The sequence below is a fragment of the Rattus norvegicus genome, chromosome 10 (assembly GCF_036323735.1).
Source record: "Rattus norvegicus strain BN/NHsdMcwi chromosome 10, GRCr8, whole genome shotgun sequence".
In the NCBI taxonomy this organism is placed as follows: Eukaryota; Metazoa; Chordata; class Mammalia; order Rodentia; family Muridae; genus Rattus; species Rattus norvegicus.
The window spans coordinates 51,659,459-51,677,734 of record NC_086028.1 but is presented as its reverse complement, the minus strand read 5'-3'; the positions used below and the strand labels follow the sequence as shown (position 1 = coordinate 51,677,734).

General features: G+C 44.4%; 1 protein-coding gene across 2 annotated transcripts in view; it reads left to right on the top strand.

Moving 5' to 3' along the window:
• Positions 1–18,276, top strand: part of Shisa6 (shisa family member 6) — a 294,351-nt gene that overhangs the window by 13,422 nt on the left and 262,653 nt on the right. For both annotated transcript variants that reach the window (NM_001191922.2, NM_001415765.1), the window contains exon 2: positions 9,877–10,037. In NM_001191922.2, the coding sequence (NP_001178851.1) occupies positions 9,877–10,037 (161 nt within the window). The remainder of the gene's footprint in view (positions 1–9,876; positions 10,038–18,276) is intronic.

Here is an 18,276-nt window from a genome sequence, read left to right as displayed (position 1 = left end):
GTGATCCCTTCCAAGATGACCGTGCCACAGCAAGACCACGTGATTGGAGAGTGTTCTAGTCAGCTTTGTTGGATCATTCTCCATGCCTTCTCTCTTCCACCTGGGCTATGCTTGTGTTTCTCTAGGCTGAGCCCACTTAAGATTTAGTCAAATATTTATTTAGCTTCCTTGGCACCAGACTCCATTGTAAGTCTTTCACTAATATTAACTAATTTAATAATCTTCATGATAATCTTAAGAGGTAGATGATACTAATTTTTGCCCTATTACTTGGACTTAATTTTTAAATGAGGAAACAGACCCATGGGAGTATAAGTAGCTGTCTGATGATCATTAGTGTATGAACTGGCCACTATTCCAAAGTAGGCTCCCTGTTTAGAATCCCAGTATTTAGCCACCAGGCTCTGTTGTCTGTGTTTTGCTCACCTAGAGACCGAGGTCTTTTAGCAGAAGCAATAAGGAAAACAAAACAAAACAGAACAGAACCTCAAAACCAATAGAAAAACTGAATGTACAATAAGTTCGTACGCCACATGCAGATGCTTTTATAAACTCACCTGTCATGTGATGGGTTTGTGGTTATACCAACACATCTTTGTAACAGTTCTCCCCCTATCCCCAGGCCCCAGGCCTCCACTTTCAGTTAGCCAGTAACAACACTTGACACACTCAAATCTGATTCATTCTCAGATCATCCAAAGATTGCTGGAAAGTCTGTTCGGTCTTGATGCTTCTGTATTTCTTAGACATAGATAAATTTGCATTATGGTTTCTGAGTTCCGGAAGAAATACATGGAGATGATGCTGGGAATGGGTTTGCAGACACTGCAGACCCCTGGCTGGTCACCTGTTAAGAGCCTTACATCGGGCAGCAGTAACTGGCCCTACTTACTTGAAAAACATAACAAGCAGGCCGCCCTTTCCTTGCAGAGATGTTTACTGGCCGTGATGAATTCCAATTGTGCCGGGGACAACTCAGACCTGCAGAACAGCTCAAGGCAGATGCATAGACATTGTTAACCAACAAATGAGATCCCGCATCCATTCTATGCCTCTGTGTGAGAAGAGCGGTCTTGTGCACACACAAAGCCAGCAGCTGTGTTTTCAAGTGGACTGTGCGAGAACTGGGAATAGGGAGAAATAAATTAAGCCATTCTCCTTGGTCCGAGGTTATTAAAAATATGTTCATTTCAGTTGTCCTGACTGTAGATTTTGGAGGATAAAAAAACTCTGACTGCCCAGAAGAGAATGTCAAAGGAGAGGTCAAAGAGGACACCAGCTTGTCCTTAAGTTTAGTGCCAGGAAGAGCTCAGTTATCTGGAACTCAAATAACTGGAATCCTTTACCTGGATTAGAGCATCTATCTATACATTACTTCTAGGAAAATGGAAAAGAAGCTATGAGAGATTTTCAGAAAAAATGAAAGTCAAATTCCATACTCTGTCTTGCAGTTTTGTCAATGAGTTCCCTTTCCTGAACGATACACTTTGCTTTCTCTGTGAGAAGGACCAACATGATGAGTGATGGCCCCTCTCATCAAGAACCCTAATTCGTCATAACAACAGAAGAGAATTAATTGTATTCTTTTACAGGGGCAAGGATGTCTTGAGAAAATACTTCAGAAATCAGGAGCATTCTGAGTTGTCCTCAGGACTGAGAACATTAGCTTCAGTAGTTTCTTTGCTGACTAGTCTACTTCAGCCTTTTACAAACCTCCACTGCAATCTCAGTTTCTTCCCGTTCTCTCCCCAAAGGAGAAGGGCACGGCTGGGATCTGCCTGTCCATCTAGCCTTGCTCTTGGTGTGGAACAATTTACTAGACTGCAGCTGAGCATATTTTCTTCTTTATGGGGCTTAAGCATTTATGTGACTCACCCAGAAATGTAGCTGCTACTAAATGCCATGTGTATTATTTCCAGGGACCCCACAATGGGGTGTTAATAGAAAAAAAGACTTATAAGATGAGATAGGGGGTCCCAGGTTTCCACGTCATCAAAAATCTAAAGTTTCATTTTGTGTTCTGTTGGCACAGTTGTTTTTAAACTTGGAAATTCATGAAAGCCAGGGGACCAGAACTTGGCAAAGCAGTACTTAGCTTCCCATTCTGGCATCCAGCAGAGCAGCGATCTAATGAGGTATAGTGGCACCTGGATAGGATTTCATTTGACCGAAAGGTTAGCTGCTAAAATCTGTGATGTTTCATCGTGGACGGTGTTAATGACTCACAGTGACAAGTAGACCCGAGCAGATAAGAGGTCCACTAAGGATTGAATACTCTGAAAAGCTTTATTGTTCATAGACCATGGAAGGGTCAGAAGCGGCTAAAACTGTGTTCGGGAGACTGGAAGGAAGGATGGATAGATCAGTGAGTGAACAGGATTAATGAATGTGTGGGTGAGTGAGTGAATGAATGAACAGGTGGGGAGATAGGTGGATGAATGCCCTGGGTGGTTAGGTAGATGGGTGGAGCATAGATGAATAGCTGGGCACATAGAAGAATGGTTGGGTGCATGAATGAGAGGATGGACCAATGGTTAGACAGGTAGGTAGAATGGATGAATGGGTTGGAAAGTGAATGGATGGATATAGATGAATGAATAAGTGAGGTAGGTAAAAATTGAAGCTAGTGAGTATCTGGTCTTGACCCAGTCATTAGTAATTGCATCCACATGCTTACCTATCACCTGCCATTTGCTAACTAGAAGGCCATAGCGTAAAAGTAATTTTATTCACCTGATGTGAATTGTCACCTCAGAGGCTTACTGCCTCAGTCAAGTAACCTAGGCCTAGTCCTGGAGACTTCTAGCCTCTATACCATCTAATCTAGGCCTAGAATGTTTTCAGCCTATGAGATTTACAGCTGAATAAGCTCACCCTTTCTTGTTCCTTCTGATCTCTGGCTGGCTGGTTCAACTCAGCTGTTCTGGCACAAACTCCTCTCCAAGCTGATTGATTCAATCTGGCCTCTCTCTCAGCCTCTGACTGAATTACTCTGCTTGGCCTCAAATGAACTCTGGCAATCTGGTCTAATCTTCTGGCTCCTTCTCATTCCCTGTCTCATTCGGTCTTGACCTGTGTCTAGCTTGTTCTCTCTTTAACCTCTCTCTGTAAAACTCTCCTGGTAAAACTGCCTCCTCCTTCTCTCTGCCCCTGCTCTTTATAAATGTCTGGGTAAAATTGTCTCCTCCCTTCTTTCTGCATTGCCCTTCAAGTGGCTTCCCCTTCCTCTCTCTTCTCATGAGAGTTGGGTGTATCCTATTCTGTCCAATCTTTCTCTGATTTGTCACTTTGTCTGCCACTCAATTAGATAGCACTTTCAACCCCTGGTGCTTCTTTCTACAAACTAGCTTAACCTTCATTGTTCAGGATTAAAGGTGTGTACTAAGGATGTGTCTGTATCACAGTCAGAGGGATTAAAGGTGTGTGACAAGGTATGAGCCACATTACAACTAGAAACAGGATTTTTTTCTCCAGTAAACAACACAGTCTCAGGGTTTACAGTGTGATGTAAAATCCTGCAACGTAACGGTGGCTCCTGATTATCAATTTAAAAGGCCTAGAGTCATCTGGAATGGGGAACCTTAGTTGAAAAAAAAAATGTCTTCATCTGATTGACTTGTAGGCAAGCTTGTGGGAGCATTTTCTTGTCTCATGGTTGATGGAGAGAGCCCAGACCACTCTGGATAGTGTTACCTATGGGCAGGTGGGTCCTAGGTTGTATAAGACAAGCTGAGCAAGTTATAGGGAGCAAGCCAGTAAGCAGCATCCTTCCGTGGACTCTGCTTCTATTCCTGTCTCCAAATTCTTGCCTTTATTTCCCTCAATGATGGACTGTGATTGGAAAACATAAGCTAATAAACCCTTTTCTTCCCAAGTTGCTTTTGAGCCTTAGCATTTATCACAGAAAACAAAAACAATAACAGCATAAAAACAAAACAAACAACAACAACCACACACACACACACACACACACACACACACACACACACACAAACTTGGACCCAGGCCCATCTGGCGAGAGCAGAAAAAAATCATTAAAGAGGAGAGTGAGAATACATGTAAGAGGTCGTCTCTGGGTAACAGAAGATGCCCAGGCTCAACTCAGAAGCACACATTGAATTTTTGTTCCATTTATTAGAGTACTGAGCTAAGTCTTAGTCTTAAATCAATAGTAAAATTTAGAGTACTATAGATGTAAATATCACAGTGCTAGAAGCAAAGGCAGGAGGGTACACTCAGGTCTAAGTGCTGTTCAAAGGTAAGGTGGCATTTCCACCCTCCTGATGACTAAAGCAATGCCTTGGACTGAAGAGGGCCCATGTTTCCTGGCCTGAGTAATCAGAATTGGATTGTTTCCAATTAATTGACCCTCTCCCATGAAGCATGCACAGTAGGAAACTGTAGGAGAGGAGGGAACAGTGAAATCAGCAAGAAAATGTATTTTTAAGGAAAGAGTTCCTGGCCTTGATATGTTAGTGCAGTCAGCATGACGGACAGGGAAAGAGGGTCAGGGTGAAGGTGTTCTGCAAGTTTCCAGATGAAGTACATTTGTCCTCACCTGTGATGGGCACCAGGTTCCTGGTGGGGTGGAGCCCTGCCCTTGCTCTCTCACATGGTCAGCTGTCTGTCTTTCCCTCTGGGTTTCCTTCTTTCTAAGCTCCAGTCTCTGAATATATTTTTTGGAATAGCTTTCTATCCACATTTCCTTGAGACTATTGACAACATTACTCAAGATTTTAAGCAAATAAATAAACCGGTCTTGACCCAAATCACTCATTTGCTAATTGTTTCTGCATGCCCAGATATCACCTGGCATTTGCCAAATTAGCAGGCCCAGCTGGAGAGAACAGGAAGCTCTGAATTGCTCTCTCTCTCTCTCTCTCTCTCTCTCTCTCTCTCTCTCTCTCTCTCTCTCTCGTGTGTGTGTGTGTGTGTGTGTGTGTGTGTGTGTGTGTGTGTGTGTCTGTCTGTCTGTCTGTCTGTCTGTCTGTCTCCTCCTGCCCTGGCTTCTGGTCTGAATCTCTCCTTCTTCCCTCCCCTCCCCTCTCCTCTCTTCCCCTCCTGTTCCCTCTCATATCCCACTTTCCTCCTGTTCTAACTCCTAACTCTAACTCTTTCCCCAACTGGTTACTTTTTCCTTGCTTTGCCGCGCCTTGCTCCCCCAGACCCTGACAGTTGCTGCCCATTCTTTCAAAGCTTCTTCAATTATTCCTGAGGGACAAAGTTTCTTTCCTGTGGTTAGAAAGTAGCTCAGTCCTTAACCCATTTCCTCTGGCAAATCCAAATTAATTAGGTGAGACCAGGATCACACATTTCAGAATTAGAATAATATTTATCAAACGCCCTGGAGAGTTGAGCGATTGAAGGTGGAGAGGAAGCAGAGCAAAGAGGTCACTGAACTGAGGGAATGGGCACGAAGAAGAGCTGGCAGATGTACCCTCAGACCTCTTGAATGTGGTAGTGGATGGGGAGCTCTGTGGGAAAGGCTGGATTCTGGAGAATGTTAAAGACCTGGTAGAGACTGGAAGCCTATGGCTGGTTACCATTCCATCATGGAAATAGCATACATTCAGGAGGTCATATGCTATTATATGGGAGGTTTGAGAAACACATATTCCAGACAACCCACCTTTCCCACTTGGCTGGGATCCTAGCTCAATCCAGTCCATTGGGCCACAGAAGATCACTCTGAACCAGTTTCCTGTAATCACATGGCCTAGGCACTGGAGGCCACAGCTCAGCAATATCCCAGTTATAACTCATTGTCAAGTTTTAGCCAGATTTCACTTACTCAGATTCCCTGGGCCTGCTGCTTTTTAAGAAGGTGGACATTTAAGCAAGTCTTCTTGGGGGATGAGTTCCTGGAGCTGCCGGTCCTGGGAGATAGACAATGAGGTCAAAACACTTAGGAAATCCCACTTACACTGTCTCTATAGACAAAAGTATGACACCAGACAGAGTTTTTTTATTCCTTTTTCTGTTACATCCAGGCAAGTACCACGTCTTGAGGGACCACGGAGACTCCAATAGAGAGAACACTCACTTTAAGGTCCCTTAGACACTCTGTGTCCCCAGAACCTGCTGGAATTGTCTTGATTAGATGTTTGTGGAGTTAGCACCTAGTTTACACAGTGCAGAGCAGATTTCCCAGGGGTTCCTCACCTCACCACTGTTGATACTTGATAACTCTGTTATGATGGGTGGCCTGTCCTGCCTACTGTAGGATGTTGGGCCCTATCCCTGAGTTCCACACACCAGATGCCAATAGAAACTCTCTCCTTACTTGTCATGACAACTAAAATGTCTCCAAATATGGCCAGTTGTCCCAAGTTAGAAAGGAGGGGACAAAACCGCCTCCACTTAGGAGTAGAGTAAGTCCTCCTGATCAAAGGGTTTAGCCATGTGAATCCATTCTTCATGGACATCAGAGAAGTAGGGTGGAGTCTTGATGTTTTCCCCAGTATTAGCTTTAAGGAGATGACATTTCCCTAGTGAATTGTTCATCTTCATATTTCTATAAGTACAAGTTTGTAGTTTTTTATTCTGTCTTGTGCAGCTGTCCGAATTATTTAAACGTTGTGTTTTATTATCATCCCCTAAGAGAAAGTCTACACCTATATTGGCTCTCTTTCCCCATGGGTTTACTCAACCTGGTGCTTTATATAGACCTAGGCTTTGTGGATGTCTCCTTTCACTCTGGGTGGTGTGTCTCAAGGCTCTCCCATGCTGTGGTGTCTATCACTACCCCTTTCCTTTTTATGACCAATTAATACTCTACTGTGTGGGTGCAAAACATTTTGTTTATCCATTCATTAACCAATGAGCATTTGGCTTACTCCTACCCCTTGGCCAGTTTTTCATGGCGCCTTTAACCTTCTTCACACACAAGTTCTAAGCTGATCTATCTTCATTTCTCCTAAAAGTAGGCTGGGCCACGTATTTGCTGTGTTCTTAGCATTTTGAGGAACTGTTAAACTGTTTACCAAAGGAGCTGCCCTATTTTACATCCCCAATAGCTAAGTGTGGAGAAGCCACATTTGTATCCTTGTTGGCCCTTGGCATGAACTTCCTGCTTGGTTTTGACTTCTGCAGACATATGCAAGGGTACCACAATGTGATTTTGATGGGCAGTTTCCTCAAGGGATTAATAGTGCTGACACTTTGAAGACATTGCCTGTTTGAATCTTGTATTCATTTTAAACTAAAGGTGTTTTATTGAAAGTTTGGATTCTTTCTGTAGTTTTTTTTAAAGACCTATTTTGTGTGTGTGTTTTGCTCAAATGTAGGTGTGGGAACCTTGTGTGTGCCTGGTGTCAGCAGAGGTCAGAAGGACATCCGTTGGATCCCTGAAACCGGGGCTATGGGTGATCATAAGTCACCACCTGCATGCTAGGAACTGAACTTGAGTTCTGTACAAGAGCTACAAGTGCTCCTAACTCCTGAGCCATCCCTCCAGCCGCCTCTCTGATGTTTTTACAAGCATTTTCTCCCAATGTGTGGATTGTATCAGCTACTGTGAAGGCTTCCTCTGGGCTAGTGATGGTTTTAATATCTCCACTTGTTCGTACGTCGCTATGTCTCTTAGACTTTTGAGTGTCATGTGTAAGAAATCATCTCCAGATTAAGAAGCCACAATGACTTACATTTACATTTTAGGACTTTATAGTGCTTGGATTAATGTTTATGTGTAGAATCCCTTTGAACTGATTTGTATGTATAGTGTGAGATTAAGATCTAGCAGGGAAAACTAGTAACTCCTAGCCATTTTTAAAAAAATGTTCTTTCTCTACTAATATTTGAAAAAATTTAAAAAGTTTAAAGATTGTATTTTTAATTTGTATGTATGCATGTGTGTGTGCGCATGTGTGTATGTGTGTGTGTGTGTGTGACTGCATGAATTTATATGCACCATATATGTGCTCAAGGAGACCAGAAGAGGGTGTTGGAATCGCTTGGAATTGGAGTTTCAGACAGCCGTGAGCCACCCAACCTGGTTTCTGGGAACCGACCCTGGGTCTGGAAGAGCAGTGTGCTCTCTCCTAACCGCCGAGTCTTCTTTTCAGCACTAATGTGTGGCTTTCCTCTTTCTTTCTTTTTAAGTTTTTAGACTATAAATGTAGAAGTTTGTGCTTGCGTTTTCAACTATATTCCTTTGGTCCATATGTCTATCATAATTTGCAATTCAGTCTTTTAAAGCATGAAAAGATGATAGGAAGATGTCTCTAATAATCATAAGGGTGAAGATATAAAGATACCAAACTGGATGTGGGATTGAAAAGGATGCATGAAAGAATTCAGTTTTAGAATCAGGAAAGATCTTAAAGCTTGTCTGGTGCTCCACTGACAGGGAAAATTATTAAATTTCTGTGTCAAAGATTAAGATCTGTTGAAAGTCTGTGGCTGGTCATTGGCAGATCTGAGAGACCATCTTTTTTTTTTTTTTTTTAACATTTTCTTCCTTCTTCTCAGGCCCTGAATGATGGCTCTCCAGACTGGCCCTGAACCCTAGGCTAGCTGAGTTTCCTTCACGGGATACTTGGCTTCTGTTTGGCCCTCACTGCCAGTTCAGCAGAGCGAGTGTGCTGGGTGGCAAGTGTCTGTTCTTTCTTTGACAGGCTGAGAGCACAGAAGGCCAGCTAGGGAAAGCACTTGAACATGTGAAGTTGCTGTGTATGTGCCACTAAATGATAAGATTGCCAACCTGAAGCTCTTCAAGATGGGTTCACTGTGTCACAGGCAGCACAGCAGGAGGGAGCCATTCGCTTAGATACATCAAAGGGGCTGTGGTTGTCACTTCTGAGGGGGATGGAGCTCTGGAAATGGGGATAAGGAAAGCCTTGGGAAGGGCTGAGATAGCTCAGATTGAAGGTTAGTGCCTTAGGGAGACTCTGAGAAGACAGAAGGGTTTTTGCCCCCTTCATGCAAAACTTGAGGCATAGAGCTTTAGCAGGAACAGGCATGACAGTGACAAGGAGTGCTCTCTGCAGTGGCTTGCCATGGTCTTCTGCTGCTCCCTTTGATCATTCCCCAATGTCCCTCTTTCCCAGGGCCAGTGGGTATCTCACGTCACATATAATGAGGGATTCCTGTCTAAGACCTGGTGGCAGAGAGACTTGCTTTAATTTGTGAGTCCCCAGAGGACAGAAGCAGGCACCTTTCCACTTGTCCCTGGAGCAACTGATGCCTGCATCAAGTAGTCCGCACTACATGCATGTTTGGAAGTGGAAGCTTGGTGTGAGTTAATCAAGCCAGAGCTCTTGTCCCCGAGTCTCCGTTCTTGCAGTTTCACAGTGTCCCTTCCCATTTGTACATGCCTCATCCTCTAAAGTGTGTTTACCCTCATTGTCTGCCCCCATCCCTGCATCCTGTTCCTTATCTTTTAAAAGTCTGTCCTGCCTGTCTTGGCACTTAAGACAAGACGGGCTGTAGGCTGCATGCTGCCCTTCTGCAAGTCAATAACTTCTAACACATGCTCCATGACATATATTTTGGGGTACAGAGGTTGGGCCACTTGATTAATAGTAACCTTTTGATAAGTGTCAGCTTTTTCCTGTAGGGCCATTGAGACTCTGAGGGTGCTGTTGTGGCATATATGGGTATCAGGAAAACTAGTATTTTGAAAGAGCTTATTGTTTACAGGTATGGAATGAATTACAGAATAAGATGCTATGCTCACACCCTTTCAGGGTCAAGCCAACTTCTCCCGCTATGCTCACCTCCCAGGCCAGCAAAAGGTGAAACTGTCTTTCGAGTGCTCATGATTGTACCTCTGACTCCTTCCATACGGTTTCCAAACTGAGTGCCTATGACTGTCAGCTTGTCACATTGTGGTTGTGTGCACCTCAGTGAGGCTCACTGTGTCCTTTCCTTGTCTAGGGCTCTGGCTGACATCCTAAGACAACAGGGACCAATCCCCATAGCACACTGTGAAAGAGAAACCATCTCGGCCATCGATACCTCTCCCAAAGAGAACACGCCGGTCCGATCAACCTCCAAAAACCACTACACCCCTGTGCGCACAGCCAAGCAGACTCCAGGTAAGTGAGAGTTGCTCATCTCTAAGTTGTATCGATGCCGAGGAGAGGTTGTAGTGGTGCTGCTGAGAGATTCTAGTGACGTTTCTGCTGTGTCTGGGCAGGTTGTGGAGCGTGCTGCAGTGGCGGACAGACAGGGCAGGTTTGTGTAAGTGTTTGGGGACTATCTTTCTGGGAAGGTTTGGTATGAGAGAGACTAGCTCTGGGACAGACAAGGACTGATGGCCCATCTCTGATTTTTATAGTGGCTGGGGTAATTCTCTAATGTGAAATAGAGCTTGCAGCTGCCATGGCTTACACATGTGACAGGAAGGTCTGGCCCTGTCCAGGATGCCAGATGTGTAAGAATAAGGGCTGCATTTGGATACAGAAGCTGTTCAGCTGTTGGAACCCAGAAAGACAGGAATGGTACCTTCATTTTAGGATGACCATTTCCTGTGAGATATAGAGTCCTTGGATTTAGGATGAAGTATCCTATGTAAGTAGGGAACTGGAGGATATAAAAGTCTATAGACCCTCAAACCCCTTATATAATTATATATGGATGGCATGGTGGTGATCCTCCTGTTTAAGCGGTTTCCAGATTCCTAATACAATATCCACACTATGAAACTTGCTTGCTCTGCCAAAGGCTTTAGCAAATAATGAGGAGAAAAAGTGTGTAGTTGTTCAGTAACTACAATTTGGGCTAATAGCTTTGATTCACGGTGGGTTGAATCCCATTGGGTTGATTGGTGTGGCTGGTGGGACCCTGCAATTGCATGTGTATCTGCAGATGATACACAGGGGCGCTGAGCTGCCTTTTGCTAATTTGTTTCCCCATCATGATAACCCTGTAAAGGCAACTGGGTGGGCTTTACTTTACTTTTCTGATGAATTAGTTTAGGAAACTCAGTAACTTGGACAAGATGAATAAGGCATACTAATAAGAAAGGAAAACCTGTAAATGCTAGTTATATATCAGGATATTGATCTAAATATTATTCAGAGGTTTTATAGGTATATTATTATTTATTCTTTGTAGCAATCTTGAAAATATTTATCTCCTACTTTATATGAGGTATGTAAAGGTTAACGTTTCCTAAGGTCACATGGTGAGTAAGAAAGCATCAGGATTCAAACTAAGACAAACTGATTGCAAACATCAGGATAAAAAGAAGAAAAAAATTCTATCCTTCCCCAGTTAGGTTCAGCACTGTAAACTGTCTGAATGGACAGCCCACTTACCAATATGCTTGGAAGGTTATATAACCCTGTGAGAATTATCAGCTAGCTTAGTCCTGATCTCACTCCCAGACACACAATTTCTGCTTTGGATCTGGACTCTTCACATCTGTTACCCTAACATCTGCCACTTTATCCAGGTCTGAACTAAGCCTGCAATAAGGGTGTAAAGTCACCAGGTGGCAGTAGCTGTGCCTGAGTCCTAATTGTAGCTGAGATCAAATCTATCCCATTTATGCTTTAATTCTCCTGAATCTATCAAGTTGTTCTTGCCTTTAATATAATAGTCTTAAATCTTTTGAGCGTCTGATAAAAGCTAAAGGTATTCTCTGAATACGTATGCCTATGAATACAGACACATATACACCTAGCCAATAGTTTGTAGAGGATCAAAGGGTTCCACAGGCCCCTCCAAAGTTAGGTGTCCCTGCTACACATGTAAAGATGAGTGAATTTTCTGGACAGAAGACTCCTCCAGGGCATTTTTCAATGGAGTACACTAGATCCTTAACATGGGAGCAGTAGAGGGAATCTTGGTAGAAGCATCTGGAACAGCGGCCACCTACCGGGTTATGTACACATTAGAATCACCTAGAAACATGTTAAAAGTGCTGGTGTCCAAGAGCCATAGAGTAGGCAGGATCTCTACAGATGAGGCAGTCATTAGTGTTTCAGAATCCTCCACAAGGTGGTTCTGACATGTAACTAGAGCGAAGAGTCACTCGGCCAGTTGGAGCCTGTCCCTGTTAGGAGCAAAGACACTAAATGCCCAAATGGCCCAACTTGGCTACATGTTGGAATCCTGTAGGAAGCCATAAAAATTAAGGACAGCTAAGCCCCATTCTCAGATATCACGACTTAATTGATTGTGGATGGAGGATGTGCTGTGAACATAGGGAAGTGTTCCCTAATGCAAAGTTTGAAAACAGTTGGCTCCAGGGATTGTCTATTGAAAACTGTTCCTAACTTTAATGTTCTTGCTAGCTATGAGTATTTTTATTTATCTGAAGATTTATCATTTGAAGCCGGTCTTCTCTAAGAATTGTGCTTGTGACTGGAATTTCTGGCCACCCAGGCATCAAAGTGCCCCCGAGTGCTAGTTCTCACCTTTCCGTTCAATTTTCACTGTCTTCATTTACAGACGGATTCAATGAACGGTGTTGATTTGTCCTCAAATACCCTCTACTGTTTTTTATATACTTTCTTCTGGTGAGTTGAGAGGGAAAGGCACTGCTTACATGACTCAGTTATGTTTCAAGAATCCCTCCTCGTATTTCTCAAATTACAACTCTCCACTTAGCGTTTTGGGACGAGAATGCCTGGGAAGTATTCTCAGTAGCGGAGCTGAAATGTACAAGCGATTTCACAAGCTTCATCTTCTATAGCTTGTATCTAACAGGATGCTCTTCCAAATAGCGGCTGTCCTTTGCCACACAATGTTGCAATTTGCACAGCCGTTTAAACAGAACTTTTGGGCACACGTTCAAAGTGGAAATTTACTGTGATGTTCCCGCTCAACCACCCACCAATTGTAGTAGAGTAGCTGAGGTCCTAGGGGGATATTAAGGAGGCAGGCATCAGAGAATGGAGTGGTTCTATCATTCAACATGCTGTCCTGGAACCAGTTGCCTGGCATCAGCTAGGAATTCATGAAACCTGTGGGGCCTTCAGTACCCCAGAATCTTACCTGCAGAACAAGGCTCTGTATGTTGGTGAAAAAGCTTAGCAATTTGAGTTTGAGAAGCAAGGAGAAGCGTGGGTATGCTTGGAGTACCTTTGAGTACTGTTTGTGATCCACACCCTTCTGACTTTCTTGTAAGCGACTGTGGCTACTAGCTTCTACTGCTAAGTGGTTCCTGCAGTTCAAGGTTGAGGATTCAGACAGACTCTGACTACAGAAAACACTCAGTATCAGCCATGAACACAGTACAGAAGCATATGCATAGTTCCTGGGAGGCAGATCGAATGGATGAGGGAATGAGGTGTTCTGAGGACAGGTGGAGTCTGGCATGATCAGGGTTTGGAAAGTTGAACAGTCATGCTCCTTTGGTATGAGGACTGGAGTGGTGGTCCTTCAGTGATAATAGAACATGATAATCCATGCAGCATAAGTACTGTGCATTGAGCACTTGTTATGTACTGGGTACTCTGCTCAGTACTTTGTGTGCAACAGAATGGATCCTGTAATGTTCTTGCGCTATTGAAACCTCTAATCTCTGAGTCTTTCACTTCTACTTTTCTAAGAAACATCTTCCCAACCTCAGAGGGAGCCATACTTGAGCCTTGAAGATCAGGGAAGCCTATTTTGTCCCCCCTACTCCTCAAGTCTAACTGCTTGTGAACCCTTATTGTTCAACTGGTGGGCCACGGACAAGCAGCAACTCTCTAATGAGAGCTGGTTTGAATTCCTAGTTGTAGCTATACCATGGATCCATAAGGGTTCTTGAAAATATAACGCTTGGTTCCCATCATGAAGATTCTTATTTATTTCCTCTGAAGCAGAACCCAAGTATTAATATAATAATTTTCAAAATTTTCTACACCATTCATATGGTCAAAATTGAGAACCAAGTTCCAGAGGGAGACATCCAAATAGGGAGAATATCCTTTTCTCCCTATTTGGTGTGGAGTTCAAGGTCAAGACAAAGCCCCAGGGTAGGAGCTGGCTGGTCAGTTAGTGGGCTGGTTGAAAAGTTCTCTACTGGTGGCTGTGGCTGGGGGATATAGAGGATTCAGACCCTTGGAAGAGAGAGGGCAGGTTACTGTGCATCTGAGAGGAGGATTGTGGAGAGAAAGAGGCACAAACAAAACCACCAGAATTAACAGAAAGACCCAGACAGGACTGTACCACACTTGGTGTTCCAGATCTCCAGAGGTCAGGGCCTAGAGGCTTGATATTCATAGAAGGAACCCGGGAAGACCGAATGTGTTCACTTGGCTTGGGCTTCTCATAAAGAGCTTGTATCTGGGGATAAGTGTGAGGTGTCCTCTCTGGCAATAGACTACCTGTGAAATTCCAGAATTTTGCTCTCCACCTTTGAGGATCCAGTGAGGCATCAGCTCAAGGCAGTAAATATTCCCGCTGTCTCCTCTGCTGTACACTGTGAAGGAGCACTTAGTCACCTGCTTACTGTTATAACCACAGCCTTCAAAGGCCAACTAAAGTCAACAACAGGATATGATGGTTGGTGTCTAAGGGACTGAGATTAAAGACTCAGTAGTGACAGGGGAGTGATTTGCCAAAGTTTGTCCCACCATCCTTGGGGGCCTGATATGAGTTCCGTCTGCCTTCTGCTTCTCTCTATGGCTTCTACTTATGCTAACTTCCTTGACAGCTTTCTTGTTTTGTTTGTTTGTTTGTGTGTGTGTGTGTGTGTGTGTGTGTGTGTGTGTGTGTGTGTGAGAGAGAGAGAGAGAGACAGAGAGAGACAGAGACAGAGAGAGACACAGAGACACTGAAAGACACAGAGAGAGACAGAGAGAAAGTGACAGAAAGAGGCAGAGAGAGGGAATATATATATATAATATAATATATATATAGAGAGAGAGACAGAGAGAGACAGAGAGAGACAGAGAGAGACACACAGAGAGAGACAGAAAGAGGCAGAGAGAAGGAATATATATATATATATGTATATATATATATATATAGAGAGAGAGACAGAGACAGAGACAGAGACAGGGAGACAGAGACAGGGAGACAGAGAGACAGAGACAGAGAAAGACAGAGAGAGATGAGAAATTTTGGTTAGATTTTTGTTGTTTGCTTAAGTTTGTTTTATTGAGATCATCTCTCAGTATCTTGGAGCTTACCGGGTAGGTTAGGCTGTCTATCCAGCAAGCCCCATGGATCTGGCTATTCACCTCCATGCCCAGTGTTGTTTGTTTGTTTGCTCGTTTGTTTGATTTTGTTTTCCATGAGTGCTGAGATGGAACTTAGGTCCTCACACTTGCACTGACTTCCCTATCCCCACAGCTCTTGTTCTATATATTCTGACCTCAAGGTATTGCCCCTCTCTGTGACATGACTCTGAATGTCCTAGCAGCAGACATTTGGGAGGTGACATCAGTGTTCACACGGGCCTGAGTGGACCCCTCACCTGTTCACATTACCTGATCTGCTGTCTCCTGAGAACCTGCCCCAGCTAAGATCACTTATGTGCCCATTTGTTTCCATTCTCCATTAGAATGTAAGTTACACTCTGTATAGGCAAAGACTTTATCTCTTTATCACTGCTCTGGGCTCCTCAAACTAGGCAAGCGCTCACAGTCCTCTCCTCCTCTCTGGGCTGATACAGCTATAGGCTGGGAGCTTTGCACCTTTGGCTTGGCTCAGAGAACCTGTAACCCAGGCCGCCCACCTACTCTGCTCACCATCTCCCCCCCGGGAGGTGTCCCAAAGTCTCTTGTCTGGGACAAGCTTGGGACTGACTATGAAGTTAGAAAGATGTGCTCTGCCCTTGAACTCAGGGGAACATCTGGGTACGCTCTACCTCTTATCTGGGTGAGAGGTAGGCTCTTCTTTTTATATCAGTCATCTGAAGGAGCAAGAATGTTTTGTTCTGAGTTGGCAGCCTCAGACATGTTGGGGTGGCTGAGGTTGGTTATCCTAACCTGGTCCTGGCCAGAGAGAAAATGGAAGCCCACAGGGGTCACCTGGGTGGGAGGCAACACCAGTATCAATGTGAATACCAATGTCCAGGATATTAGGATAGCTTTTGGTGTGAAGGGAATGCTACCTTAAGTGTGCTGGCCAGGGTGTTGGTCCCAGCAGACATAGCTGGTGAGCATTACATATTGACGTTGATTTTTTTAAACCTCTTTTTATTTTTCAATTATTAAAGTGTTTGAAGGCAAGTGTAGCTTAGTGATTCACATTTCATTCCATTAAAAAGATCTGATACAAAGGTCCTCAGTACCTAGCCTCCACCTGAGTTCAAGTATTGGCAGTGTATAGATTTATAACTAGTGCCGTTTGTAGATTAGTGGAGTCCTGTGTCCACTCCACCACAGGGCGTGGGCTATTCCAGGAGGCTGGACGTGGAAAATTTGTGCTTACCCCATCTCCCTGCCACTGGGCAGATGTTGGGCTGTGGGAAGCCACTGGGCACTGCTCCAGAGCTGTGTCTGAGAGCAGGACACAGCCAAAGCTGGCTTGGGGATCCCTAGGCCTGCAAGGAAGCCGGGGCCATCGGGTTCTCAGGCTCTTGGGCATCCAGGTGCCACTGGGATGCCATGGAAGAGCTCCTGGCTTTCTTTTACAGACATCTCTGTGTCTCAGTTTCCTGGTCTGTAAAGTAAGACAGTAGAATACACTCTCTACATGTGTCCTGAGGCTTGAGTGCTTTACTGACTTCTAGCACATCCCTTAATCACCAGGCCTGCCCCAGAGCCCAGCATCCATGAGCTGTGTACTGACTGTTCAGGAACTAAGTAGGAGACCAAAACCTCTACTTTCTGTCTGAAAATCTACTAGGTCCCCAGGCACAGGGTCAGGTAAACTGGGAGTCCCAGGATGGTGTTGAAGAACAGGCACATCAGTGCCTATGGAAACCTGATGTGTTCCTCTTCTCCTGGCCATGAGTTGCAAGGTACTGCTGTAAACATTCACAATCCTGCCTGGCTCGGAAAGCTTGAGGACTTTTTAAAGCACCCCCGCTGGCTGACTTATTTTAATCTTGAAAGGACTCTATGAGCCAAACACTACCATGCCAACTTCATAGGGGAAGAAACGGAGGCTTGGGATAGTAGAATCTTTTACTTGTCTGTGATCACGTAGACAAGAGGGGCTGTACTGTCCTATATAAACCGAGACACACTGGCCCTAGAATACAAGCTCTAATGAGTTAGAGGGGCACTGGGGCCCATTCCAGTAGTGGGAAACTTGTCTTGTGGCTGAGAATCTTTACTGATTCTGGTGGCCCCATGCATGGGCCTGAGGCTGCGTGGAGGACATCCAAGGGGGCTACTGTTTGCTCAGCATAGAGTGATGTTCTCAGTGATCCCTAAAGCAACTCCGTGAAGGCCTTGAGCAGGTAGAGTAGCAGCCTAGGCAGTTGGTGACCCTGGAGCCCTATCTGTGTGCAGGTGCTATGCTGACACATTTATGTGAATGCTATCTTCCTGGGAGATGAACCTCAGGAGCATAAAGGGATAGGACTTCCCATCCACAGGGTCCAGGATCTAGGTAGGACATAACTCCTGTCTGAACAGTAATGTCTGGAACTCACTCTCCCCATTCACACTTCCTTATGATCCTGGCAGCTCAGACAGAACTAAAATCCCCATCATAGTCCTTCGTGCTGAGTGGCAAGTAGATTCATTCCTACTTTGTAATTCCATGTTGCCCAAAAGCTGTCTTTGTATGGCAATACCAGGGAGGGAACATTGTTCTAGTTTATTTCTCTGCTGTGATAAGCACCATGACCAAAAGCAACTTGCGAAGAAAAAGCTTTACTTGGCTTATAGATTATAGTCTGTCAGGGCAGAAACTCAAGCAAGAAACATGGAGGCAGGAACTGAAGCAGAGGCCATGGAAAAGTGCTGCTTACTGGCTTGATTCTCCTTGCTTGCACACTGTTCTTATACGATGCAGGCCACCCTGCCCAGAGGTGACAAAACCACAGTAGGCAGGATCTTTGTGCTTTGATCAGTAAACAAGAAAATGTCTCACAGACATGCGCACAAGCCAATTTGATGGAGGCGATTCCTCTATTTAGATTCCTGTCTCCCAAGTGTATTAAGTTGACAGCTAAGATTAGTTACCACAAATAGCCTTACTCAGTACAAAGTGGCTTTGGAACATTGATGCCCAGGAGCTATCCAGACCAGCCATGCCCATTTCGTCTTCTTTTCCAGGAATGTCACCCTGTTTGGCTGCTGCACAGAGTTGGCTACTTGGATAGGAGTTACCTGAATGCTAGACCCCTGATCTTTCCACCAAAGAGTATGCTGAGTGGAGGCAGGCAAAATATGGTCTCATTCTGTGTCCCTGAGAAAGAAGATGCTCCCTGAGATG